The 27,145-nt window shown below is 36.9% G+C and overlaps 1 protein-coding gene and 1 long non-coding RNA gene across 4 annotated transcripts in view; one reads left to right on the top strand and one right to left on the bottom strand.

Moving 5' to 3' along the window:
- The window catches only part of PSMA3 (proteasome 20S subunit alpha 3), a 22,553-nt gene extending 11,953 nt beyond the window's left edge, over positions 1-10,600 (top strand). Inside the window, exons 6-11 of the mRNA XM_067734639.1 lie at positions 1,916-1,988; positions 3,505-3,570; positions 6,538-6,584; positions 8,643-8,710; positions 9,995-10,059; positions 10,466-10,600. Of these exons, the coding sequence (XP_067590740.1) occupies positions 1,916-1,988; positions 3,505-3,570; positions 6,538-6,584; positions 8,643-8,710; positions 9,995-10,059; positions 10,466-10,510 (364 nt within the window). The 3' untranslated portion in view covers positions 10,511-10,600. The remainder of the gene's footprint in view (positions 1-1,915; positions 1,989-3,504; positions 3,571-6,537; positions 6,585-8,642; positions 8,711-9,994; positions 10,060-10,465) is intronic.
- Positions 77-27,145, bottom strand: LOC137223033 (uncharacterized). 3 transcript variants are annotated; one of them, XR_010942698.1, is made up of 5 exons: positions 26,924-27,145; positions 25,813-25,865; positions 16,257-16,319; positions 15,171-15,951; positions 77-12,665 (listed from the first exon to the last, which is right to left on the bottom strand). It is a non-coding gene; the product is annotated as an uncharacterized lncRNA (long non-coding RNA). The 3 variants fall into 3 exon arrangements; XR_010942699.1 differs by lacking the exon at positions 15,171-15,951 and adding an exon at positions 23,071-23,157 and having other exon boundaries at positions 26,924-27,127; XR_010942697.1 differs by lacking the exon at positions 15,171-15,951 and having other exon boundaries at positions 11,776-12,665; positions 26,924-27,123.

Raw genomic sequence — 27,145 nt, 5'->3', positions numbered from 1 at the left:
GTATTAGGGCAGTGATTAAATAAAATGATGTACTTAAAAATAAAAACTGAAAAATGAAAGACTATGCAGATTTGGACAGGATAAAACACAGAATTCATAGTAATATTTTAATCTAATTATAATAAATTCTCTGGAGGAAGGTGGTCAAAAGGTATATAAACTTTTTTTAAAATTATTTTTGGCTGCGTTGGGTCTTCGTTGCTGTGCACGGGCTTTCTCTAGTTGCAGCGACAGGGGGCTACTCTTCGTTGCAGTACATGGGCTTGTCATTGCGGTGGCTTGTCTTTGTCGTGGAGCACGGGCTCTAGGCATGTGGGCTTCAGTAGTTGCAGCGCATGGGCTCAGTAGTTGTGGCTCGCAGGCTCTAGAGCACAGGCTCAGTAGTTGTGGTGCACGGGCTTAGTTGCTGCTCCGTGGCATGTGGGATCTTCCAGGACCAGCGCTCAAACCCATGTCCCCTGCACTGGCAGGTAGATTCCCAACCACTGCCCCACAAGGTAAGTCCCAAAAGGTATATAAACTTTTAAAGTACTAGGGATATAATGTACAACACGATGACTATAGTTAACACTGATGTGTGATAAAAAGGAAAATTTTTAATATAGTAGATCCCTTAGAGTTCGTCACAAAAGGAGGAAGTTTTTTTTCTTTTAATTGTATCTATATGAGATGATGCATGTTAACTAAACCTATTGTGCTAATCATTTCACAGTGTATGTAAATCAGACCATCATGCTGTGCACCTTACATTTATATAACAATGTATGTCAATTATTTCCCAATAAAACTGGGGGAAAAAAGTATCTGGAACTAAACCCAAACATTTTCAGGAAATGGCAAACTGATTTTAAATATATTCCATGTTGTTACTATTTAGTAGCCAATTATACTGACACTTCAGTTTTCTCATTAGTTTCCATCTGATATACTTTAAGCAATAGGTCAGATGTTCTTAAATGGGATGTAGCTGTTACAGTATTCTGCACATGAAATGATAAGGCTGGTTTCTTTTCTACGTGTAATTTCAAAATATCAGTAATTCATATGATTTTTTAATACCCTAATTTTAATTTGTTGAGCATAAAAAAAATGCATTGAACCAATTTTCCTGCAATTTTTATTGCAGGAAAATAAATGGAGGAATACCGGGGAATAGCCAGAAAAGAATGAAGGGTGGAACAAGAGTTTTAGGTAGTTTCAGCGTATTCACATCAGGAATTTTGTCCCCTTGGCTTTTTCATGTTTATTCCTTTAGCTGTTGGGCCCCCTTATTACTTGTCCATCTATCAGTACTCCTTTCTCTCCACTGCTGTCCTCTCAGGAAAGTTTCATCAGAAAGTTTAATACTAAACAAAGGCACATGAATTGTGAAAAGTTTTCAAGTATATACTAGTTTTTATCCAAACTACATTATCAAAGTGTTTACTATGAGTTATATGGGTATTAGTAAATGTTTGTCTTAGAAAGTACAATTGCATTTTTATCACAGTACTTTTTATTTTTTAAATTTTATTTATTATTATAAATTTATTTTTGGCTGCATTGGGTCTTTGTTGCTGCGCACGGGCATTCTGTAGTTGCGGCGAGTGGGGGCTGCTCTGCGTTGCGGTTCGCGGGCTTCTTATTGTGGTGGCTTCTCTTGTTGCAGAGCACGGGCTCTAGGCGCTTGGGCTTAACTAGTTGTAGCTTGCGGGCTCTAGAGCGCAGGCTCAGTAGTTGTGGCACATGGGCTTAGTTGCTTAGTTGCTCCGCAGCATGTGGGATCTTCCCGGACCAGGGCTCGAACCTGGGTCCCCTGCATTGGCAGGCGGATTCTTAACCACTGTGCCACCAGAGAAGCCCTATCACTGTACTTTTTAATACTTTTCTGGTATTAAGAATCATGGTTTAAAATTACTAATTTACTTTTATGTAGTTTCATGTTAGGGTCTTACAGTGTGAATGATGGTGCACAACTCTACATGATTGACCCATCGGGTGTTTCATATGTGAGTAGTTTTGAATCATCTGAAATTCTATTTCTAGTTTAATGGTCTCTCATTAAGCACTTAAATCATGTATTTGGATTATATGAGGTTTCTTTAATATTCTTTCAAGGAAGGTAACATTTTTTTCTTGTTTTAACATTAATGACAATAACCTATGGATGTGAGGCAGAGGAAGATCTGTGGCTTTTTTTTTTTGGTTTTCTGGCCAAGCCATGCCACATGCAGGATCTTAGTTCGCCCAGCAGGGATCGCCCCCTGCATTGGGAGTGTGGAGTCTTAACCACTGGACCATCAGGGAAGTCCCAGATTTGTGGCTTTAAATATGCTATTATAGAAACTGCATAGTGAAGATAAAATCTTGAATATGTGCTATTTCCTTTATTACTACAAATATTAGCAGTATCTTAAAAATGAATGTAAAAGTGAATGTAATGCCGTCCTTTTTTTAATTTTGCGGTACGCGGGCCTCTCACTGTTGTGGCCTCTCCCGCTGTGGAGCACAGGCTCCGGACGTGCAGGCCCAGCGGCCATGACTCACGGGCCCAGCCGCTCTGCGGCATGTGGGATCTTCCCGGACCGGGGCACGAACCCGTGTCCCCTGCATCGGCAGGCGGACTCTTCAACCACTGCGCCACCAGGGAAGCCCAATGCCGTCCCTTTTAAAGTTTTGTTTTTGTTGTGTTTTTTTGGCTGTGCCACACGGCTTGTGGGATCTTAGTTTCCCACCCAAGGATCTAACCCAGGTCCATGGCAGTGAAAGCCTGTGTCCTAACCACTGCACCACCAGGGAGTTCCCCAATTCCCTTTTTAAAAAGGATTTCAAGTGGGATTTCTTGGACGTTTCTCTAATTACCTTTTCTTAAGTGTCTTCTGAGATTTTTATGGTTTTTTTTATACTCATTAAAAAAAATGTTCTTTATGTTTTGTCATTATACACTGGTTACACAAGTAAAAAAACTTTTACAGTATAAATTAGGGGATTCCCTGGCTGTCCAGTGGTTAGGACTCCGTGCTCTCACTGCTGAGGCCCCAGGTTCAGTCCCTGGTTGGGAAACTAAAATCCCACAAGTTGTGCTGGTGTGGCAAAAAAAAAAAAAAAGTATATATTCACACACACATAATTCATATGTATATATTAAAAAAAGGCTTATTTAACTCTTAGGAATTATTTCTCTAAAATAACTTCCATTGTCAGAATGCTAAAATTTTTTCTATTCCTGTCCTCAGAAATGCTTATAGTTCATGAAGTGTATATACATAATGAAATAATTTGTTTTTCTTTGGATATACTTCTTGAAAATAATACAGATTACTCTAGATTTAAGTTATTTTAATTTTTTTGAGTCCCTTGGTGGTCATTAAAATGTCTTTTGACTATATTTCTCCAGATGTGTTTTTGAATGTCATTTAACAACCTTTCATTAACCTTTAAATAAACAATAGTCATTAATGACTTATGATAGTATATTAATTTAATAATACATATGTATTTTTCGTGTATGTTCTTTTTAAATAGGGTTATTGGGGCTGTGCCATTGGCAAAGCCAGACAAGCTGCAAAGACAGAAATCGAAAAGCTTCAGGTAATACATACATATTTACTGCTTGAAATTTTGCTATAGCATTATCCTCATGTGGTGAAATTTTATCACCACAAACTAAACCTTTTACTCCAAGTGTGGTTTGCTGTTTTGAGTAGAGCTTTCTGAAGCTGCTAGCTAGGTGGCTGAGTAGGAAAGCTGGTAGCATATTACCTGTAGAGTTGGGTCATGGATCCCTTTATGATTTTGGTGGCTGCTTAATCCAAAAAAAATACGAACAAATCTTCATATAATGTCACAAAATCCTTGAAGCCCATTCATGGAGCCCTGTGACCCTTAGGCTGAGAACTTTGCTCTTTTATTGTATCATTTCTTCCATCTGGAGAACAGCTTTTGTCTGTGGAAGTCTTACACATTAAGAGTCTGTGCTCCTTTGCTTCTCTTTCCTTTTTGTTCCTAGCTAAATAGGGCACGGGAACCCATCATCTATCTATTAGTGTGAAAAAGGTTTCTTAAAAATTTGCTGGCTTTCCTTTTAGCCATAAATTGATCAACTTTATATTGAAACAGTACCCACCAACTCTTCATTGCTTATCAGAAACTTCCCTAAAGACAGGTGTATGATTCATCAACATTTTGGTAAATTACAGTGAGAAAAAATTTTATATACATTTAAATATTAATGCTGTACTGGAGCCTTGCTCAACTAATTAACTTATTCAGCTTATTTAAGGCTAGGTCCTAGAAAACATTTTTTTAGTGCTTGGAATTTAATGGCAAGTTCTAGACGTATAAAAGCCTAATTTATGTTTGGTATTTTAGTATTGATAAAATTGACAAAAGGACTTTAGAGATCACTTAGTCCAAGTCCAGCCCTGGGTTAAACATACTGGCTAGAGTCATAGAATATTGCTTATGAACAATTCACAGACCTAATAACTCTTAGACCAGTGTTCTTTTCCATCATATACTCCCTGGTTTGTGCTAAGTCCCTGTCTTCTACTATCTTCTCTTTTGCTTTGATCTCTCCGTAGTATTATGTGGAAATTTGAAAATAGATTGTTTAGTACAATTGTTCTTTTGTCCTCTGTGGTTAAATCCTAGCAAGGAATGGGAATACTAACAAATCGTACTTAAGAATTGAGAACGATTACTTCTATTGAGGAACATGTACACTTAATGATGAAAACATATGCTCTAAATCAGAGGTTAGCAAACTGGCCCACTGCCTGCATTTTTTTTTTTTTAAAGTGAAGTATAGTTGATTTACAATGTTGTGCTGATTTCTGCTGTACAGCAAAGTGATTCAGTTATACAAATACATACATTCTTTTTTTATATTCTTTTCTATTATGGTTTATCATAGGATATTGAATATAGTTCCTTGTGCTGTACAGCAGAACCTTGTTTATCCATTCTGTATATAATAGTTACATCTGCCAACCCCAACCTCCCACTCCATCCCTCCCCCAGTCCCCTCCCCCTTGGCAACCACAGCTCTGTTCTCTGTGTCTGAGTCTGTTTTTGTTACATAGATAAGTTCATTTGTGTCATATTTTAGATTGCACATATAAGTGATGTCATATGGTTATTTGTCTTTCTCTGACTTCACTTCGTATGATAATCTCTAGTTGCAATGCTTTTTAAAGTTTTATTGAAACCCAGCCATATTCAGTCTCTGGCTTTTGCCCTAGTACAACAGTGGAGTTTAGTTGGTGACGGGGACCAAACACCATATCCCAATAAGTCTAATAAAATATTTACTACTCGGCTCTTTACAAAAAGAGTTTGCCAACCCCTGCATTACTCTGGTCTGCTTTTCTGCTTGTGTTCTGTTTTACCAAGAATATAACTTTATGAAATAAACTTTACCAACATATATAAAAATATTTTTGACATTTAAGATGTATCTTTTCAAGTTTAAGTTTGTCTTTGTATGTTACAATTAACATACTAAATATAGAACTTAACATGTAAGGGCAAAAGTATGAATATTGGTATTTTCCTTTTCTTCACTCCCAGTTTTAACATGAAAAAAATTAATCATCAGAAAAGATACTGTACAACAAAATATCTCCATCTAGATTGAGTGAACAGTTGTTATTTTCCAATATTTTACCTATTTGTATAAGCTGGGTGATCAAGATTTCTAAATATAAAAAAATACCAAAAATAAATAATAAGCCTAGATATACACCTCAAGTCTGGACTGCTGTATGACTATATTCATTATTTTTCGCCATTTTCCATCCTCCTCCACATATCCAGAATATGAACACTAGTTTGCTCTTTTTTTGTTTGTCAGCTGTGTTCAGAAACACATATTCCTAAAAAAATGTTTGCATTGGTTACTTCCAGTACCTACAGTACAGCAGACTTTTCTGCTGGGCATTTAAGGGCTGTTTTTCTACCCTGATTTCCAAATGTTCACTTTGCTTTGTGCTGTTCATTTATCTTCCTCAAAATCAAATCAGATCCAACTAAGACCCCACTCAGATCTTGGTTCTTCAAAGCTTTCCCTGACATTTTGCATTTTTGTCTTAAACAGTTTCATGAGGGACAATTTATTTCACTCCTTCATCCCCCTCTAGAATATAGAAGGTATTCGTGGTTTGTTTACATTTTATTATCCTGAATTGGCTATAAAGAAGAAAAGAAAAAAACATTTCTTTGCTAATGTTTTAAATGTCAGGGTCTGCCTGTGAATAAATTCATAAAGGAATCTAGATTTTTATAAACTTTAATATTTTTCACAAAATTAGTGGTGCCCAAGGGTTGTCCAGAATATGTTTTGGCATAATCATTAAAAAACATTACACTGTAAATAAAAAACTCTGGTTCTGGTCTTTCTGTATTTCAGGTTATTTTCTTTGGTTTTATATCTGAGAATCTATCTCAAGAGCATGGGGTTACTGATAAAAGTTGTGGAAAGAACCTGGAAAGTTACACAAGTGGAAAGCGTTCTTCTTTGAATCATAACATAATGAATATATATTTTATTTTCTGTAGATGAAAGAAATGACCTGCTGTGATGTTGTTAAAGAAGTTGCAAAAATGTAAGTTGAAATTTTCCTTAGCATTGACAAAAATATTTCAGTTGACCTTACCTTATACATTAACCCTGAGGCCGTTTTGTTTGGAAATAACTTGTTGCATAAGTTTTAGAAGGTGAATCCAACATTCTCAGAAGGCTCATTAAGGAGAATATCCAAGTGACAATGAATAGGATGGGGAAAAATAGCTTTTGACAAAATATACTCCTGTTCAGGTGACAGAATTCAAGAATAGGAGGATATAGTGAACCTCTACGGACTTCATTTGATAGCTCCCGACTTCTTAAATCTCAGAAGTCCCGATAATATTAACCTTAGCTTACAACTTTAAGGTCTACAGCTAAAGTTGTAACAAGATGAGAAGAGCAGTGTTTCAAAACATCTAGCAATAGCTGAAGAAAGCCTGAAGTAGTTCATATTACAGTAATAGTAAGCAACAACAAAGCCAGTAAAAGCTCAGTGAACATGCTTCGAAGCCCATGATTTTTTTTACATCAAAGAAGGCAGGCATTTGGTATTTCAAAAAATCTAATAAAATGCTGGTGTTGCAGCCAGCTTTTCAGAGTTAAAAGTAGTAAATGTAATATTCCAGAGAATTCACAGAGACTTCTAACTACTCCACATTAGAACTACATGAACATGGTCTAGTCAGCATTTTGTGCACGTGTCTCAGGTTTTACATCTAATAACACATGCAAGGGAAAAGTCTTGGAGGGCTCTATTATATAATAATAAATATACTATTTGAATGGTACCCTTAATCTCTATACTGATGGTTGTAGCAAAGTATTAAAATCACAAGTGTTTTATAATTTTGTACTAATCGTCCACCACTCCTGCTACCCTCACTTCCCACCCCCCACCCCCCTTTACCATGAGACCCTTCCCCCCTTTCCAGTTGTGAAGAAGCAGAATCCATTCCATTCTATGACTGTCAGTTAATAACAACCTAGGGGACACTGGCAACTAACATATAATAGAACTAGTTAAAAAGTAATCCTTATTGAATTGCACAGCAGTTTAACATGATAACTCAATTTCCTTCACTGAGAAGTCTTCTGGAAATCAGTTCTTCCTGCACCTTTTATGTTTAAAGATAACACTAGACTCTACTTTGTTCCGTGTAGGAAAGCCATCCCTTTATCATTTAATAAAATGGAGCACTATGCTTCTTTTACTTAGTTCTAGCAATTTTAAGGTGCTTTCTTAAAGCAAGGCTTTAGGAATACTCTCCAAATTACTTTTGTTACTTTGTTGTATAAGATGGTGGAAAGTATAAAATAAGAAAGTTTTGCTGATACTTTGTTTTTACTTCTACTTTAATATGTTGTGTGACAGTGCCTTCTTGCTGGCAGCAATTTGTCATGTACTGTTTGAAGGCCAGGTTAAGGGACATACCTTAAGGGGTTTAAAAATATTCCTGCCAAGAAGGTGCAGAACGAAGAGACCACTAATTGTAAACTAATGAATTAGTTTGGTTTTTTAAAAAATCAGTTAATGAATGGAAAAAAATATACTGAAAAGGCACACAGGGAATGATGGCCTTTTCCCATTTGAATATATGTTCCTTAGGAGGTATCTTTCAGGTATGTCTCTAAAAGAATGTATCAAGGGCTTCCCTGGTGGCTCAGTGGTTGAGAGTCCGCCTGCTGATGCAGGGGACACAGGTTCGTGCCCCAGTCCGGGAAGATCCCACATGCCGCGGAGTGGCTAGGCTTGTGAGCCATGGCCGCTGAGCCTGCGCGTCCGGAGCCTGTGCTCCACAACGGGAGAGGCCACAACAGTGAGAGGCCTGCATACAGCACAAAAAAAAAAAAAAAAAAAAAGAATATCAAAATAAACAACTTGGGTTGTAAAGGTGTAAGGTATATTGAATCCTTTGTAGTGAGTGTTTAATTTTTTAATCAGTCCTAGTGTAATTTTCATAATAGACTGTATATAATGTGTGTATCATTTTACAGATACTTACATTAGGAATGGCTGTTCTAATTTGCTGAGCTAGGTGCATGAACTATGTATGTAGATGACCAAATGAATGTTAACGTCCTCTTTCTGTTCTAGAATTTACATAGTACATGATGAAGTTAAGGATAAAGCTTTTGAACTAGAGCTCAGCTGGGTTGGTGAAAGTAAGTTATTTTTCTACATTTATTTGCTCTCAGAGTCATCTGTACCAAACCTAATGTACTACTGGGTGCCTTATTTTTTCTTAAAAACAACAAAAAATTAGTAATGGTGTATACACATATAAGAGTACACAAATAACAAATGAATTGATAACTGTCACAACATGGATACATTCATGTAAATACTGCTTTGGTCAACAAGTAGACCAGCCCCCCAGATCACCCCTTAGGCTTCTCCCCAGAGGTAACCACTATCCTGAATCCTAACACCATAGTTCTTGACCTGTTGTTTGTTCCTCATTTCTTTTCACAAAATTATATTTGTGTAAATCAGTTTTGTTACATACAGTAGTATTTTTGTTCATTTGGCTTGCTGTACAGTGTTCTGTTGTCTGAAAATAACACTTTATTCATCTCCTCTTCTGTTGTTACACCGTTAGGCACTTTCCAGTGTTTGTTTACTGTAAAATGAACAATGCAGCTGTGGACATCTTGTACATCTATTGTGGTACACATATGTAGTAGCATTTTAGAAATATATGTTAAGAGTGGAATTGCTGGGTCATGAAATAGGCACACATTCAACTGCAATATTGGCCACAATGTGTTCTGACCACTGGGTGCCCTTCTAATACAAACAGAGCCAGAACAAATTTAGGAGGTACTCTATTTTTGAAGGAAAAGCTCTGCTTAATAATTGACTAAAGCTGTGACTAGTTTATTTACTTCTTTTGAAACATCCATTGCATTTTTTTTTTTTTTTTTTGGCGGTACGCGGGCCTCTCACTGTTGTGGCCTCTCCCGTTGTGGGGCACAGGCTCCGGACGCGCAGGCTCAGCAGCCATGGCTCACGAGCCCAGCCGCTCCGCGGCATGCGGGATCCTCCCGGACCTGGGCACAAACCCGTGTCCCCTGCATCGGCAGGTGGACTCTCAACCACTGCGCCACCAGGGAAGCCCCATTGCATATTTTAAAAAAGAATTACTGGGAAATCACCATTTTTCTTTCTAGCATGGCAACTGTAAGGCTTCAAGGACAGCTTTTAAAATCTAACCATGCTGTGAATGAATGCTCAGGACTTAATAGCATCAGGATAAATCTTAGCATAATGTATTCTTTATTATAAGAGCTAAATTTGGGCAGATTTAATATGTAGGGAAAACACACAAAGATGAGTTCAGAGAATCTGGTATTTACACTTGTAGATTGGCTAGATTATATGGTATTTGCAAATCACAATTACAGTCCTTGTTTTTAATTCATTTAAATATATGGCTTAATTTACAGTAACTAACGGAAGACATGAAATTGTTCCAAAAGATATAAGGGAAGAGGCAGAGAAATATGCCAAGGTAAGCCACAGCATGAAAACGATTCTAGCTGAAGATATGGAGATACGTTGAATTTTCTTAAATAACCCTTAAGAGTTGAGCTGAACTGAAGGATGAAAACTTTCTAGGTTATCCTCAATGGGGATAAAGTTGCCCTGGTTCCAAAAAAAATTTTTTTGTGCTTGTGAAAATGGCAAAGTTTTTCCAGGACATTTAATGCTTTCATACTGTGTGTATCCTATCAAGAATATAGTCATTGATTGTTACAGCAAGATGTACTTTAGTTACCCGTTTCTTTACTTGAATGTCTTATTCTAAACCAGTGTTCATTTTCACTTACAAAGAATTTTAATGACAAGTGCTTAATTAGATTCAGGCTGTTATAGCAATGCTAAAAATTGATTTTAAACACTTTTCTCTTTAACAGGAATCTTTGAAGGAAGAAGATGAATCAGATGATGATAACATGTAACATTTACTTCGTTTACTTCTATTTAACTATTTAGCCCTTTGGATTAATACATACCCACTGACAAACTTTCATTAAATCTTTGTCTTGTAACGACTGAAGTTTGGTTAATATCTGCTTGACAAAATTGGTGGGGGTAGCTGAGCACATATTTATTCAGCATTAGGATGCTGCTTTATGCCTGTTGTAAAATTCCTTGCTCTGGAATCAGATTAATTCAAAACTCCATTTCTTCACTCATCTATAACCTAAAGATCGTATCCTGCTGGGCTGTTGTGTAAAAAGTACCTACCAACTTTGTAGGCAATTGATGCCACTGCCCAATTTTGTATTTAGTGAGATGATTGTCGGTCATCAGACACTGTTAATCTTTAGAATTTTATTTTTTTTTACTTTGAGGAGTGGATTTAAGGATTCAGAAAGCCCCTATCCTGTCACTTAAAGAATTTCTTGATCTGTAAAGCTGAAATAAAAATACGCACATTTAATGCTTAAAAATAAATTAGAATGCATGTGGAAACAGAACTGATACTGAGTGGAAAAATGAGTATTGGAAGAAACAGTCTGAACTCAGGCCAAGCGTGCCAGGCGTACACACACCCTTTATTGGCCTCATGCCAGTATCACTCCATTCAACTGTCATGCTTTCCTGAGGTCACTAAGTTTATTAGCAGCAGGGTGTTGCCGGACTTTGAGCATCTGTATAGTTTAAACAGCAAATCATTATACCAGAATACTTAACTACTATACAAACAACTCAAGAGCAGTATCTCATTACCATGGCTGCTTTTATGTAAAATTACCTGCTACATCTTACAACCCGTATATTTAACTCAGAATGACACCAGTGGCCTTGGGCAGACACCTAAACAACTTAAGCTGGATGGATAATAAGTTGAGTATCCCTAAGCCAGTCTGACCATTCTATACTTTTCCAACTTCCAAAGTATGAATGGCACATGAATCTTCTATTTTCATTGTACTGTGAGTACATCTGTTCTTAAATTCACATTGGAATAGCTAATAATCCTCTTTAAAAAAACAGACAATGGTTCTCAAGAAACTTAAATCTGAGCAGCTAAGCCACCTCAAAAACATATATCAGATAAATCTAAAACTAAGCTTCTCAGCTATTAGAAAAGAAAAGCAATTGATTTTCATAAAACTATACAAAGGAGTAATAAATAATCTAGGTTCAGCTGTAGGGGCACTTCGTAACTGCACCACTGAGGCATGATTAGCCTCTGGGGGGAAAAATGGCTGGCACATTTTACTTCGACAAGATAACAAATTTATTTTCAGCAAAGACTGAATACCTTATTACTGTAAACCTCGATACTGGTACCTAGGAAAGAAAATTACAAACGTTTTAAAGAATAAAGTTTTGGTTTAGAGATTACAAATAATATTGGGTTGGCCAAAGTTTGTTCGGATTCTTCCATAACATCTCTTCTATTCCACATTATTGTTCAGTATCCAATTTTCATTGCCCATCACAATTTGTTTTTAAAAACGGAATGTTTTCGTTACGTAAGTAGAGAATCGCAGTGCAGAAATATGGTCAAGGTTTCTTTCGCTTAACATGGAACCCAAACATCAAAGCGATTAACATAACCAAGCTGGTGCGAATGATTTTCAACACCTGATTTGGAGATTTTGAGTGTGTCAGCTTATCTCCTGCGTGGTATAACGTTGATTGTTCTGAAATTTACGTCTCGATCTGACTGCTATCAACTTGAACTGGTCTCCCCGACCATGGAGCATCGTCCAGTCAGAAATCTCTACCACAGAACTTTGCAAACCACTTTTGACACGTTCAGTCACGGCACCTTTTCCATACACTGCACGAATGTTTTGCCTTTTCAGTTGTGTTTTAACCTTTCTTGAATAAAGCATAATATGCTGCTGTTTTTTTCCTTCCATCTTCAATATTAAAATGGCTACACAAAAATTCACCAATTTTGATGCTTTTTTTAAAAAAGTATGCTGATATGACAGCTATCACAATACAATCTAACAAAATTGTTTCAAATGAAGTTAAAGACAACTAAGCACTACTAAAGCCATCTTATGGAAGAAACCGAATACATTCAGATAAAAAAGCACTTATCTGATAAGACTATCCCTTTGCTTTCATTTCTATCATTCTCAAAGGAACCTGAAAAATAAATGAGAAAAATAAAGTTGTAGGTCCTCAATATGTTTAACTGATTGAAACATTAAAATACTCTTCAAATTAAGATTTGAAAAGCAAATTAAGGTTACAAATTAATATCTCGTTAAAAAAATCTATCAAAATGCTACTAAGAAATCCACAAATGAAAAAAATGAAGTCTTAATGTAAAACAATTCTAATGCTGTTCCTCACCTTGGAAATGAAACCCAGGCGGAACCTTTTACTTTCCTGCGCTCTACCACATCCATATTGTATTTACTGTGCCTAGGCTATCTCTTAACTGGTCTTTCTGAAGGACTCCCACCACCTACAAAAGCAAGCCTTCTGAAATGATTGACAGATTTCTCCCTCTCAAAGCCCTTTACACGTTTCCCTCTTAATAGTTTTCAAACTATTTTTTTTTTAAAGGAACTCCGAAATATGAAATAAGAGTGCAGCCTACTCTTAACCCCAACCAAGTAGAAGCTTTTGTTCCACCATTGACCATGTGTATATATCTATTACAGTGTTTACTATAGTAAAATTTACTATAATTATATAAATGTATTCCTCCTCCCCCACCGTCCCTTGGGAGTTGTTCAAGAAATCATCTTTGTATCTCTACTGGTGAGCACACAGTATGTAATCAAATGCTAAAGGTATGTATTTTTAAAACTAAAATAACTCATACTAGTTAACTACAGGGTGAGATATTCAATATATTTAAAAACACTGGTTCACTACTGTATTGATCAGAGGCTTCTAAATTAAGACAAACGTGGTTTAAAACGATTTGAACAGATCTGGAAAACCTAAGCTCAGGAAACATAAACTTTGGGGGAATCAATTCTTTTATACCATCATGATAATGGGATTTTTCTTGTTAAAAAAAGTTGGGGCTGCTTCTCTGTCACCATTGTAACCACAATTTCAGAATAAGAAAACCAGCATCATAATTAAAACCAGGATAGTGGTTTATAAGCTAACGTAGGTTTCATACTGGCTTTGTCACTTAATAATTGTGTCACCTTGGGCAAGTTACTTATTCCCTCGTCTATAAAATGAGGATTATGTACCACTTTTAAAATGACATCAAAAACAGGAATACTTAGATATAAATTTAAATTTGTACAAGATTTTGTGTTGAAAATTATAAAATGTTGGTGAGAAAGTGAACTATATAAACAAACTGATCAGAAGACTCAGTATTGTCAGTTCTCCTTAAACTGATTTATAGATTCAATGTAAAACCCAATCAAATTTGCAAGAGGGTTTTTTTTTGGGGGGGGGAGGGGTGTGTTTGTGGAAAGAAATCAACAAGCTTATTTCTAAAATTTATTTGGGAAAAGAAATTAGAATAGCCAAAACAATTTCAAAAGAGAAAAAGTTACAAGGCCTATGCCATCTGATTTCAAGACTTACTATAAAATTAATGTAATATTATTAATGGAAAAGAATAGAGTCTAGAAATAGAAATATATGGTTAATTGACAAAGCTGCAAAGGCAAATCAATGCACAAAGATAGTGTTTTTCCACAAATGGTGCTTGAACAACTGGACACCAAACACCAAACCATACCTTGTACCATATACAAAAATTAACTCAAAGTGGTAAGTCAAGATGTACCTCAGGGCTTCCCTGGTGGCGCAGTGGTTGAGAGTCTGTCTGCCGATGCAGGGAACACGGGTTCGTGCCCTGGTCCAGAAAGATCCTACATGCCGCGGAGCAGCTGGGCCCGTGAGCCATGGCCGCTGAGCCTGCGCGGAGCCTGTGCTCCGCAACGGGAGAGGCCACAACAGTGAGAGGCCCGTGTACCGCCAAAAAAAACCCAAAAAAATAATGTACCTCAAAGTCTAAAACTTCTGGATGAAAACAGAAAACCTTTGTGACCCTGGTTTAAAAAAGAGCTCTCAGATACTACACCAAAAGCATGATAACATAAATGAAAAAAACTGACAGTGAATTTCACCAAAATTAAAAGCTTCTGCTCTCCTTTAAGAGAATGAAAAAAAACTCTAGACAAAATATTTGCAAATCACATACTTGACAAAGGATATTTGTCCAGAATGTATAAAGAACTCTCAAAATTCAACAACCCAATATTTAAAAATGGGCGAAAGACTCAGATAATCCATATTACAAATAAAACTAATGTTCCTTCTTTAACCATCCTAACCCTGCAAGAGGTAATCACCATATTATGTATATCCTTCCAGCCAATAAATATTAATTCTTTCAAAGAGTAAATGCTAGTGTAATTATAAAGATGTTGAAGAGCAAGGGTACTCACACACCTTGAGTCTGTGTTTGAAGTGTATGATTTGGAATTTGATTTTGATTTTTACTATGTGGAACCATGAAGTGGAATTTTAGGAAAAAGTCATTTAAATAAGTTGAACTATATGATCCATATGGGATTTATTAAAACTTTTTAATTTTTTTAGGAAAAGCCAATAGGCTTCAAGATATAATATGGTAGAATCTGACATATAAAGATGATAACCTACCTTTAATAGACCGATTGGTTTAAGAGTCAGCAGCAACCAAGTGATAGTAAAGATTCAATGCAAAAATTTAGATGTCTAAAATGGATCATACTGCCAGGAAAGATTAAAAAAAAATAATATGCAATTCTTTCCCCAGTGGGAAAAACAGACACATTTAAAAATCACTAGGAAAGTATATTAGAAATACATGGGGACTTCCCTGGTGGCACAGTGGTTAAGAATCTGCCTTTCAATGCAGGGGACGTGGGTTTGATCCCTGGTCAAGGAACTAGATCCCACATGCATGCTGCAACTAAGAGTTCACATGCCACAACTAAGGGGCCTGCTGGCCGCAACTAAGACCCGGCACAACCGAAATAATAAAATTAAAAAAAAATATTTCATATCCATTAAAAAAAAAGAAATACATGTTCATGTATTATTAAGTATACATAGCCTGTATGTATATACTGACCATAAATGTGTACTCTGAGAAGGGGGGAGCAGGGGAGGAGATAAATCCTGACAAGGAATTTTGGACAGTTCCCTGGATATCTGGTGCATTAGCTCTCCAATTCAGTGAACTGGATGAAAAACTAAGGATGACAATAATAGGAAAAAATCTGAGATGTCAATAATTGAAACAAAGTAAAAAAACTAATCCATATAAGAATATGAAGAACAGAATTTAGATGGGCGTGCACGTAAGTTGATAACTGTTTCTCCATCTTGTTCAGAGACCACCCGCATAAGAATTCTCCATGGATCTGAATTCACCAGATCTGAAGCGAGGCCCAGGAATCTGTATTTTGAACAAACAACTGATGTAATGCTTATGAATACACTAAAATTTGAGAATCACTGATTTGGACACAGCTTATTAAAATGAGAATACAGCAACAGAATGGTTATTAAAGGGTTTCAAGAAAAGAGATTTCTGATATATAGCAAAACGGAGGATGAAGCTGTAGGGCATGATGGGTACTTGGGAAAACTTTTTTCCATTGGATTTTTAAAGAAATACATGTCTCAGAAATAGGAGCACATAACTAGATGATAAAAAGAGAAGTATCTGATAGAAACTTTATAATAGATGGTTTCTAATACCTTATGATTCAGCATCAGTTCTCTCACCATTTCCAACATGAGGGTGGACAAAGAGCCAGGGAGCTGATAAAGAAGAAAATGCATATGAATTCAGAGATTAAAAAGCATCTTTTATATTTTACTGACAGGTCAAGAGAAAGAAAAATAGCTCCGACTTAAGACAGGCCAGGTCAATATGGCCAAAGAAAATTTTATATTAAGGGCTCAGTTCTGCCACTGCAAAAGAACCTTAACACAAGATTCCCTTACCAGCAATATCAAGGGATTCAGGTTTACACTGAAAGTATCTTCTACTGACACGTTCTACTAACACCTAATTCGAAGTTCATTTCATAGGATAAAAATAAGTGACAGATAATTCATTGTTTAGATAAATGTTGTATTTACTCACTATTTTACTAACAAAAGAGTAACATCATTTTACTGCAAACTTTCCCCCAAAGATATTCAATATTCACAAGGCAGCCCATTTCTATTCTAATCACCAGTTGACCTTTCACCTGTCCCTACTGAAAATGGAGTAAATGTGGCTGAATGCAGTTCTTACATATTTCTAGAGGAAAGGCCTACTAGAAGTGAACACAGATAACAACACTTCCTTCAGAGGCAATACAATGATTCATTCACAGACTGAAACACGTTTGACAGGGAAAGTCTAAAAGGCAAGCCACCAATGTTGGCAAGTCATACATTAGTAATTATTTCTGACAACTAAGTTTTTCCTTCCTTGTCGGCAACCCTGGCTTTCATGATATGAAGCCAAATGAAACTTTCTGACAGATGACTTCATGTGAAGACATGACGTGCCACCCCCATTCCTCAATCTAGATATTTGGACAGCTTCCAAAAAGAATTTCAGAAGAGATGCTTTAAACATGAAACTCAAGCTTGTCTACTCTAAATCCATTCTTTTCCCTACATGGAAATCTGACAAAACAGGAAGTACTTGGCAGGATGGAGAAGCAAGTCTTGCGGCTTAAGTATTTACTGGTAACAGACTAAGTTCTTCGTGACTGTGTAATAAAATGCAGAACTACAAATTTGAGAAGAAAACAGCAAAAACTTGCCTTGGTTACCAAGCTTCCCTTGGCAATTTAAAGGCCTTAAAAAGACAGTATATCACATGATACATAGAGGAATAAGAAACAGGAAGATGGCTTTTTTTTTTGTTATGGTACTTCATGTGAGAATCCCTCTCCCTACCCTGTCAGACCAAGATCTAAGCCACCAAAATTATACAAACACTGAAAGGAGTTTTGTGACTATATAAAAACTAAGAAACACAAAGATTCAAAACAAAACAAAACAAAGATTTCTGGTTTCGTTTGAGAGAACATACTTGGGGAAAATCTTTGGTCTACGTTTGCCGAAGGATCTGAGTATAAATACAGTATCCTAACTACAAATAAATACAAATATAAATATACACCCTTAAATGGGCTGTTAGGATTAGCAGAGTCAATAACACACTAGCAAACATACTAAGGAAAAAAGAATCCCTCCCCCATGACTCCTTCCAGCTGCCACCCCCAGCCCCAATTGAACTGTTGTTGAAACAACTAGAAGCATTTTCAGTTAACAGTTAGTTTGTATCTTCACTTTTAAGCTATCACACTTAAGGGTACAGCAGTATATCAAAGTGCCCAGTGAATGTCAAAAACTACCAAACAAATGTAAAGCACTGTTATCTAGTCCATTTGCCTACCCCTCAAAAGCAGGTTCAGACCCACAGTAAGTCATAAAATCAATTCGTGGGTCACAACAGATTTTATAAAAAAGTGAACTACAGGACAAAATACTGGAGGGCACTGTACTTTCATCTGTGGTGTGTATGAGCAATACACACACATACACAGAATAGAAACTTCACTATAAAGAAATTAATCCACGACCTTCCTTAGCTATTATTTCAAATATCTGTTTTACTAGAACACTTGTTATATAAAACAGTGAGGTAGGTAAGGACATTAAAGCTTCTGTCAATTTGATAATAGCAGCAACTTCCTTAAGTGCTAAAATTATCAAGTCAGTGTCTGATACTTCTGATTTTCAGAAGTATCATTTAACCTTTCAGGGATACATAAATATTAGAAATATGCTTAGGAATTCTTATTAGAAAAATATGGTGCTGGATTAGAACCGTTAAGTATTAAGAGCTGTAAATACCTAGTCCCATGTCCCTTATACTTTAAAAGCAAACACTCATGTAGAGTAATGTATCCCAACCAATGAGAACAGGCTTATGATCAGAACACAGAACACCTGGTCTTCAAATCCAGTGTTTCTACAGTAGGATACTTACTGAAATCAACATCCCATTTAACTATTGTAAAAATTCTGAGCATTTTCGAGCTAAGAGTACATAACTGCTGCTTTAGCTCTAAAAATGCCTACTATGAGCCTGATTTTTTAACTTATCTCCCCATTTCCCAACATTTCCATTTCTTCTAAATCTAGAGGCATAGACCCCGTCAATCTTCCAGTAACTAAAGGTCAAGTAAGTGTCCTCATGAAATGTCTCACCCAGTTCCTATTTTCAGCCTACTCCTATTTTCATGCCTAGAGGCATTACGGTATTGTGAAAAGAAAAATGTATGTACAGAGTGAGATTATGGGTTCAATAACCAATCGAGCCACGTGGTTTGTAGATTCTGTTATTGGCAGATGTACCCTTAGTACTGGCCCAACTTTTCACAAATTTGGACCACTGAGGATGAGAAGATTGGTGGGCTGGCAGATCCGTGAAAAATCAGCTGTCAGAAGAAAAATCCCTCTGGTGGTTAATTAGACATACTAGCCTTTATAAAACAATAGGAAATCATTCTAATGAAAATTCCTGACCTGTGGATAGTCCCCAGAGTGATCTACCCCCACTACACATTCTGGAATCTGACCCAATTCCTAAACCTCAAGCGATCTCTCATTTTAAGCAACTCATCAGGCAAGATGTTCCTCTTGTACAAAAACTGACAAAGCACATTTTCACTGGCATGCATTTGTCCATTAAATGTCACCTTTTAGCTTGCTATACCTTTTATAAACTGTCACTCCACAAATGAGTGCGTACTAAGTGCCAAGGCCTGTGACAGGTTCTAAACCTACAAAAGTGAATAAGGTGCAGTTCTCTGTCTGTAAGATGTCATAACTTAGTGAAGGACATATTAGTGGACAAAAAGCTAAAATGCAATACAGAAAGTGGTAAAAATCACATAAAAGGAAATATATGAAATTCATACGGACAGATTATCTATAGTTGCAGAGGTATCAAGGAAAGCATCACTTAAATAGCAGCTTTTGAATATGTGGCAATAGGGCAACGATCCAGATGGTGGGAAAAATATGAATAAAAACAAAGAACTGGGAAAAATACAGAGCTTGTGCGGTGGAGCCATGATAGTTTTAGTGTGACTGCAGCAAATAATACCTGAAGAGAAGAAGTATGAAATAAGTTTGGAGAGAGGTCAATATGACCTTCAGGAAGGGAGAGGCAAAGAGTCTAGGTGCTTTATTTCTGTATATAAATATAACATTTCTTTAAAACTCTTGAATGACAGACATTATGAAACAGCACGATACATACTAACAATACCACATAATATCTGGAATCATTCTAAGCACTTTACGTATATTAATTCATTTAATACTAATCCTAACCAGGTCAGTTCTATTACTATCCCTATTTTACAGATGAGGCAGAGATTAAATCTGCCCTAAACCACCCATCCCCACAAAAAGCCTGGCCACACCCACACATTCTAAAGCTGAAGTATCTTCTTTGCTATCCCTGAATAATTCCCTGGATATTCACTAAACTGTAGTCATCATTTCATGATGTTAAGTCAAATCACTACGCGGTACACAACTTATACACTACTATATGTTAATACCTCAATAAAACTGGAAGAAAAAAAGAATGAAAAACTAACCTTTCTTTAACTTAGTTCAGGAATCATCTGGTTTTCCTGCATTTTACTTAATAATCCACTTTAACTTTTCAAGTTAAAACCAGAAATAAGAAAACCCTAATAAAAGCCCCAAAAAGTCTAATGGAAGAATAGAATTAAAAGTCAGAATACAAGGAATTCCCTGGCAGTCCAGTGGTTAGTACTCCACGCTTTCACTGCCAAGGGCCTGGGTTCGAGCCCTGGTCGGGGAACTAAGATCCCACGTGCCACGCCACGCAGCCACAAAAGTTGGAATACACAAAACAGTATACAGTCCAGCATATGCCTTAATCCAATTAGGGACCTTATAGGCATTTTCACAAAAGTAAGAACAGATGCTTACTGGACATTTCAAGCTCTAACTAGCATGTTTAAAACTGATTTCACTTTCCTTACCAACCAGTAGCCTTTCCTGACTTTCCAAACTGATTAATGGCACAATCTATTTCCCATTTTTTAAAATCTTGAGTTTTCTTTCTTTTTACCTCTATAATCAATTAGAAATCAAATGCTATCAACTCTTTTTTTCTCACAGTCTCTTGCTCACCTATCCTTCCTTACCCTCCCTCCAGGCCCTACTCACTCTAGTTTCACCTCATGCTGACATCACTGCAAGAGTATCTTAATTGTCTCCCCACCTCCAATTCCTGTGTCACTTCTTCAGTCATACTGGACACTATTTCCAAGTAATCGTTCAGGAATACATTTTGTCTATTCAAAAACCCTCAACACAAATAATGAAAATCAAAAGGGAAGTCTTTATGGAAAAATATCTGTAGCAAATTACTACTAAATATTATATAATAAGCTCAAAAAATTAAGGAATATCAAAACTCTAATATATAAATGGACAAAAGTCTTGAATAGACAACTTGTCTATTACTAAGAATCAGTAACTGAAATTATGGAAAGAGGTCCCACTTCACAAAAATATTACAGAGAAAAAGAGAGCTCAACATATTTTGTACCTAGTAACTTAGCAAAAGTTGTAATTACAGGCTACCCAATGTTGGTAACTAAACTCACAGGGAAGGTAGTGTAAATTATAACTCTTTTGGAAAACAACATGGCAACATTTCAAAGAGTCATAAAAATGTTCATACAATGACCATTTAAATCAATCCTAAAAGAACAGTGCAAAAAAACAGAAAATACTGTATGTACATAGATGATAATTACAGCACAATATTTAAGAACTAGAAAGAAACCTAAATGGTCCAGCAATAGGAAAATAAAGTCAGAGATAACAGAGTTTGATGGAATATTTTCAGACATTAAAATTACTGTGGAGGACTTCCCTGGTGGCGCAGTGGTTAAGAATCCGCCTGCCGATGCAGGGAACATGGGTTCAAGCTCTGGGCTGGGAAGATCCCACATGCTGTGGAGCAACTAAGCCCGTGCGCCACAACTGCGGAGCCTGCGCTCTAGAGCCTGCGAGCCACAACTACTGAAGCCCACGTGCCTAGAGCCCATGCTCCGCAACAAGAAAAGCCACTGCAATGAGAAGCCCGTGCACCACAACACTGAGTAGCCCCCGCTCGCCGCAACTAGAGAGCCCACGTACAGCAATGAAGACCGAATGCAGCCAAAAATAAATAAATAAATTAAAAAAAAATTACTGTGGAGACCATGCAGTCACATTGAATGCCTATTACAACGTTAAGTAACAAAGAAAAATAAAAATTTCTCTGAGTCTAAAGAAAGAATATGCATACAGACAAGGAAAAAGAAAATTTTAAAAATCCAATGGTAGGGTGGGATTAGAAGTAAGTTTTTGTTTAATTCCATTTTGATTTGTAAAATTTGAAAACAAAACAAAAAATAACCTTCATTTTCTGCTCATATCCCACCTTTCAAGGCCCTCTGGAAGTTCCCAAACCTATAAAAGACAAGCACTCTACATAATTCTGATGTGCAGCTAATTCTAGAAACCTCGACAAGCTGGCTTCACACAACTTTCCCAATGTAATCTTTAATCAGTCATCCTCTCCAAACTGGTTCACTTACTGTCCCAAACATAGCTTTTCTTATATATTGGGTTGGCCAAGAAGTTCCTTCAGTTTTAAGTAACTATAAAAGACACATTTTTCATTTTCACCAAGAATTTTATTGAATAATGTATTCACTAACCGAACAAACTTTTTGGCCAACCCAAATAACTGCATCCTTGCTCACAAGCTACATCCACTTAGAATGACTTCCTTTCTTCTAATTTTACATATTACATATCATTAACCTTGAAAAGCCTTCAATGATGGCTAAATTTCTTTCTGTTCTGTATTATAAAACAATTTGTTTTTTAAAACAATTAGATCCAATTGTACACTGAACTTTGACAAATCTATTTTTCTCGTGTGCCATGATTTAAATCTTTAAAAAGTTAAACCAATCTAAATTGATGGAATCTTTTGAAATAACTATATTAACACCCACATGTTTAATTATGGTTTTCTTTTTATTGACAGTAAGCTTCTGAGGACAGATCCTAGTAGGAATGCCACTAGGTAATCTACCAAATCCTAAAATAATGCTCTTGTTTGCATTATATATGAAGGAAAACCAGTTATCTATGACTCCATGTGGCCATAAAATAAGCAGTGACATCTACTAGGGCAAAAGACCATACAGAGATTACAAAGGTTGCTTTGGTTGCAAATAAGCAAATTTAGTAACTTTCCAAAAAATAACAAAACCATTAGGAAAGCAGCTACATTCAACACAACAATCTGTTCTGCTTTTCAACATACACAGACAGTTACAGGAATAACTGTACAGTGGAACAAATTCTATCATTTTTAAAAAGAGATATACGTGTAAAGGCAACATGGCCCATCTCGATTACTAAAGAATAGTTAAGTAAAACTGCATACCAGAATTACAATTTCAACAGAGAGCAGATCCAAGTCATTTAAAAACTGGAACACGTTCCTTCATTATTCCACAAAGCGAGGCTTCCTCTAGAAGACAAAGACTTTTTAAAGTTTTGAGTATGTTATATAGCCCACACACTCAGAACAGACTGTTTTGCTTCACTTCTAAACACTTTTCCTGATGAGATCTTTATATGTCAAGTATTTTACCATGGGTTAAAGAAAAAAAAAATCATGAAAATGTTCAGTGTTCTGTGATTAAAAATCCAGAAATGGGAACCATATGAATGGGTAAAAAAAAAATTCATAGGGATGTTCTAATTTCGAGATTTCAGTCTAAGATACCATGATGGGAAGCTAATTTCATGCCCTCATTTGAATTCTTGACCAAATAAATAAAACATTCTGCTTTCAAAATAGCTTTTTTTCATAAAAACATTATTAAAAATTTGACCATTTTGATTTTGTAGAAACATTATTCTACTAGTTTGGGCTCATTAAAATAGGTTACAAAAATCAATTTTATCAAAATTAATTTTCATTCATTTATTCCTAAGAGATGATTTGAGTGTTCAATTAATATTCATCTATAGTTGCCTTCCGCTAAGGTATCATAAAATCTTTAAAAAAAAAAAAAGAATTGAGGAAAAAAGTCAAGAATAACTATTCTCAATGAGTTCTCTAAACCTACATTATTATTAGCAATTAGAAATCAAATCAGTTCTGGGACTTCCCTGGTGGAGCAGTTGTTGAAGAGTCTGCCTGCCAAGGCAGGGGACACGGGTTCAATCCCTGGTCTGAGGGGATCCCACACGCTGTGAAGCAACTGAGCCCGTGTTGCACAACTACTGAGTCTGTGCTCTGGAGCCCTCGTGCTACCACTACTGAAGCCCTTGAGCCTAGAGCCCACGCTCCGCAACAAGAGAAGCCACCGCAATGAGAAGCCCGCGCACTGCAATGAAGAGTGGCCCCTGCTCGCTGCAACTAGAAAGCCTGCGTGCAGCAACGAAGACCCAATGCAGCCAAAATAAAAAAAAAAAAAGTTTGCTCCCTTCAAAAAAAAAAAGAAAGAAATCAACTCAATATTAAATCAAGTATTTGGAACATTAAAAAAAATTTCAAAGTTAAGACAGCATTTGTGGAATATCATGAATTTTCAGAAGAGAACTGCTGTTAAAGAAAACATGTTAGCTTACTTCACATATTTTGTATATGAAAGTACATAACGATTCATAAGAAACAGTGACAGAGCACATACCATGTATCAGGTAAGGAAACATAAGAGTGATTAAAACAGCAATTGCAACCCTCTGGGAGTAAAGTCTCAAACTGGGGAAGAGCCAAACAAATGCAAAGTAAATGTGATGAGAGAGGCATGTAAAGGGTCCTATGACAGTACAAAAGCACCTTGAGAATGCACAGAAAGATGGAAAACTTTAAGCCAGGCTACAAGGAAACAATAGTTAAACTCAACTAACTCTACCACCAAAAACAATTTGTTTTTAGTATCCTCTAAGTGTCACTTCTGCATAGCAAAATGTTTCACTGTACAAACGCCTAACTATTCTAGAGCAAAAAATAAATTAATTTTAAGAAATTACTCTTAAGGTCCAAAAAATTCTCAAGTTTATTTTACTATAAGTGTGACTTGAAAGACTGATAATTTTACCTGAATAAACAGAGACCCAGGAGAAAAAGCTCAAAAATAAAGCTAAATTAAATTTTTAAAATGGGGATTGGGGAGGAGGAGAGTAATAAAAGGAATAAGGATAACAAAAAAAGAGCAAAAGCTTTCTGATGAAGCATGGTATAATCTCTTTGGCCTTGTATTTCCACTTATAGAAATTTATTCTAGAGAAATAATCAGGCATGTGAGGGAATATCAAGATGCCTAGAAATTTTAGGCATAGATGTCAGTTCTCAGAGAAAATCTTTTGTAAAACATGCACAAGGATATTCAGACATATTACTGCCATTATAAAAATTAAGAGATCTGGTTACATAAAATACAGTACATCTATCCTACAGGACACTATGCAGCCATGAAAAACGTGCAGCATGTTCCCAATATTTTCCAAAAAGGAAAAAAACCGGAGTGACAAAATGAGCATGATTAGAATGATCTCTATTTTGTAAAACAAAACCAGCGAAAGAGAAACCCCTCTGAATAACACATAGGTACAGTACAAACTGCAATCACCTTTTGGTGGTGGTGATACAAGAGATTTTGTTTTCTTCTTTTGGCTTTTTGGTAATTTCCAAATGCCCACTGACATACATTATTTGGATTAGATAATAACCGTTTTAAGTCAGGTAGTGGAATTATAGGTGATTACCCACCCGCTCCGACCCGGGAAGTTAAGTAGTATTTACATGTCCTATAATTTCCTTAAGAAAAAAAATTGCTTAACTTCTAAACTCTTACTGAAATATCTTTTCTACATGCCAAATTTTTAAATATTGAGTAAAAAATCATGAAAATGTCCACATTATTCCTTGATAAAAATATTAAGTACTTAAAAATCTAGAAATGGGACTAGCATGAATGGGTAAACAAATTCTTAAGTATGTCCTAATTTTGAGACTTCATTCTAAAGTATCATATCAGGAAGTTAATCACAGACTCATTTGAACCCTTGACCAAACAAAGACTTTTCAACTACCATTCTTCCATCTTGCTATTTATGGCTCTACTTACTGGTCTCCCTAATTCTAAAGATTTTTACAGACATTAGAACTCACCTCAGTAATACTTCCGGATGTTTGTCACTTAACTGTCCTTTTCTTCAGACCAACTGCCAAAAAACCCCCAACAAATCATTAAATCACTCGATCATTTTCTAGTCTGGAGCCCCACCAATACAGCAATAGGGTTCAAAACAGAAGTATTATGAGGATAATTTTAAGCAGCTATTCAGATCAGTGTGACTAGGTCACTCAGCAGAAATATTAACATGCATTTCATTTTCTTAACAATTCTGAAAAAATCACTGTTACGAATGAAAAATCGATGCAGCCTTAGTTAACATGTCCTCTTAACGAGTAAGTTTAGTCAACGTGGATTACCGTCGATATTTTACATTTTTTTAATTATTTCATCCTTTAAAACAACTTGCCAATCAATACTCTATTTCCACCATTTCAAATGTGGTTTTGTTTTCTTTAACAGAACACAAGATCGTGCTAATGGAACGAGATCAATGGCTACCCTGAACAAAATCCTATCGGGGAGGCCCTTGTATTTTTATCTAAGGTGTGTCCCGTCCCTGCAAAACCACTGCTCGCTCCTTTCAAAAAGCAGCCTAAGCCTCGTGCAGCATGGCACAGCTACTTGTCTAAGGCCAGAGCAGCAGCGTCTGTGCTAGCTAGGGAATTCCTCAGCACCCCAAGCCCAGCGTTTCCTTCATTTTCCTCACTGCTTAAACGCGTGACCAGCACGCGGAAACCCCTCCCCACGCAGGACCGGTTTGCCTCAGAACCCTGCCCTCCCTGTCTTAACTGAGGAGCACACAGCCGGTGGCCTTGGTCGCAGAACGTGACAAGCTGCCGAAATCCACTTCCAAAGGGAGGAAGCACTGCTCTGAGAGGAGCGGCATCCCGAACATCTCTCACACTCCCGAGAGGAGTCCAAAGGATCAGCCCGGAGAAATGAGACGTGCACGTCCCCTCCGCCTCTTTCTCTAGGGCCGCGAGAGAAGCCTCGCCCCCTCTCAGCCCGCCCCCAGCTCCCCACCCAGCCGCAGGGAGAACTTACTCTGCTATGGCTGCCGAGCGGCCCCCTCACTTCCGGTGCCGGTGCCGCTAGAGCTGCGCCATCCCCCAGTCCACCGGACAACTACCGCTTCCAACTGACCTTTCTGACAGATCGCTACTCTTCCGATCTTCACTAGGTGCTGTCCTGGAGGGAACGGTGGATGGTTGCCACAGTTAAATGAATCCACGGGATAAAGATTCCGCTCTCGTCTCGCCAGAAACATAAAATACGGTAGACCTGCAGCCACCGCTGCCCAGACAAAATGGCGCCGAGAAACTGGTTCAGCGCAGGCGCTTTGGAAAGACCCTGCCCCGCCCCCGT

Source organism: Pseudorca crassidens, chromosome 1 (assembly GCF_039906515.1).
Source record: "Pseudorca crassidens isolate mPseCra1 chromosome 1, mPseCra1.hap1, whole genome shotgun sequence".
NCBI classification, from domain to species: Eukaryota; Metazoa; Chordata; class Mammalia; order Artiodactyla; family Delphinidae; genus Pseudorca; species Pseudorca crassidens.
The sequence above is the reverse complement of the archived record's forward strand: the minus strand, read 5'-3'. Positions and strand labels throughout refer to the sequence as shown.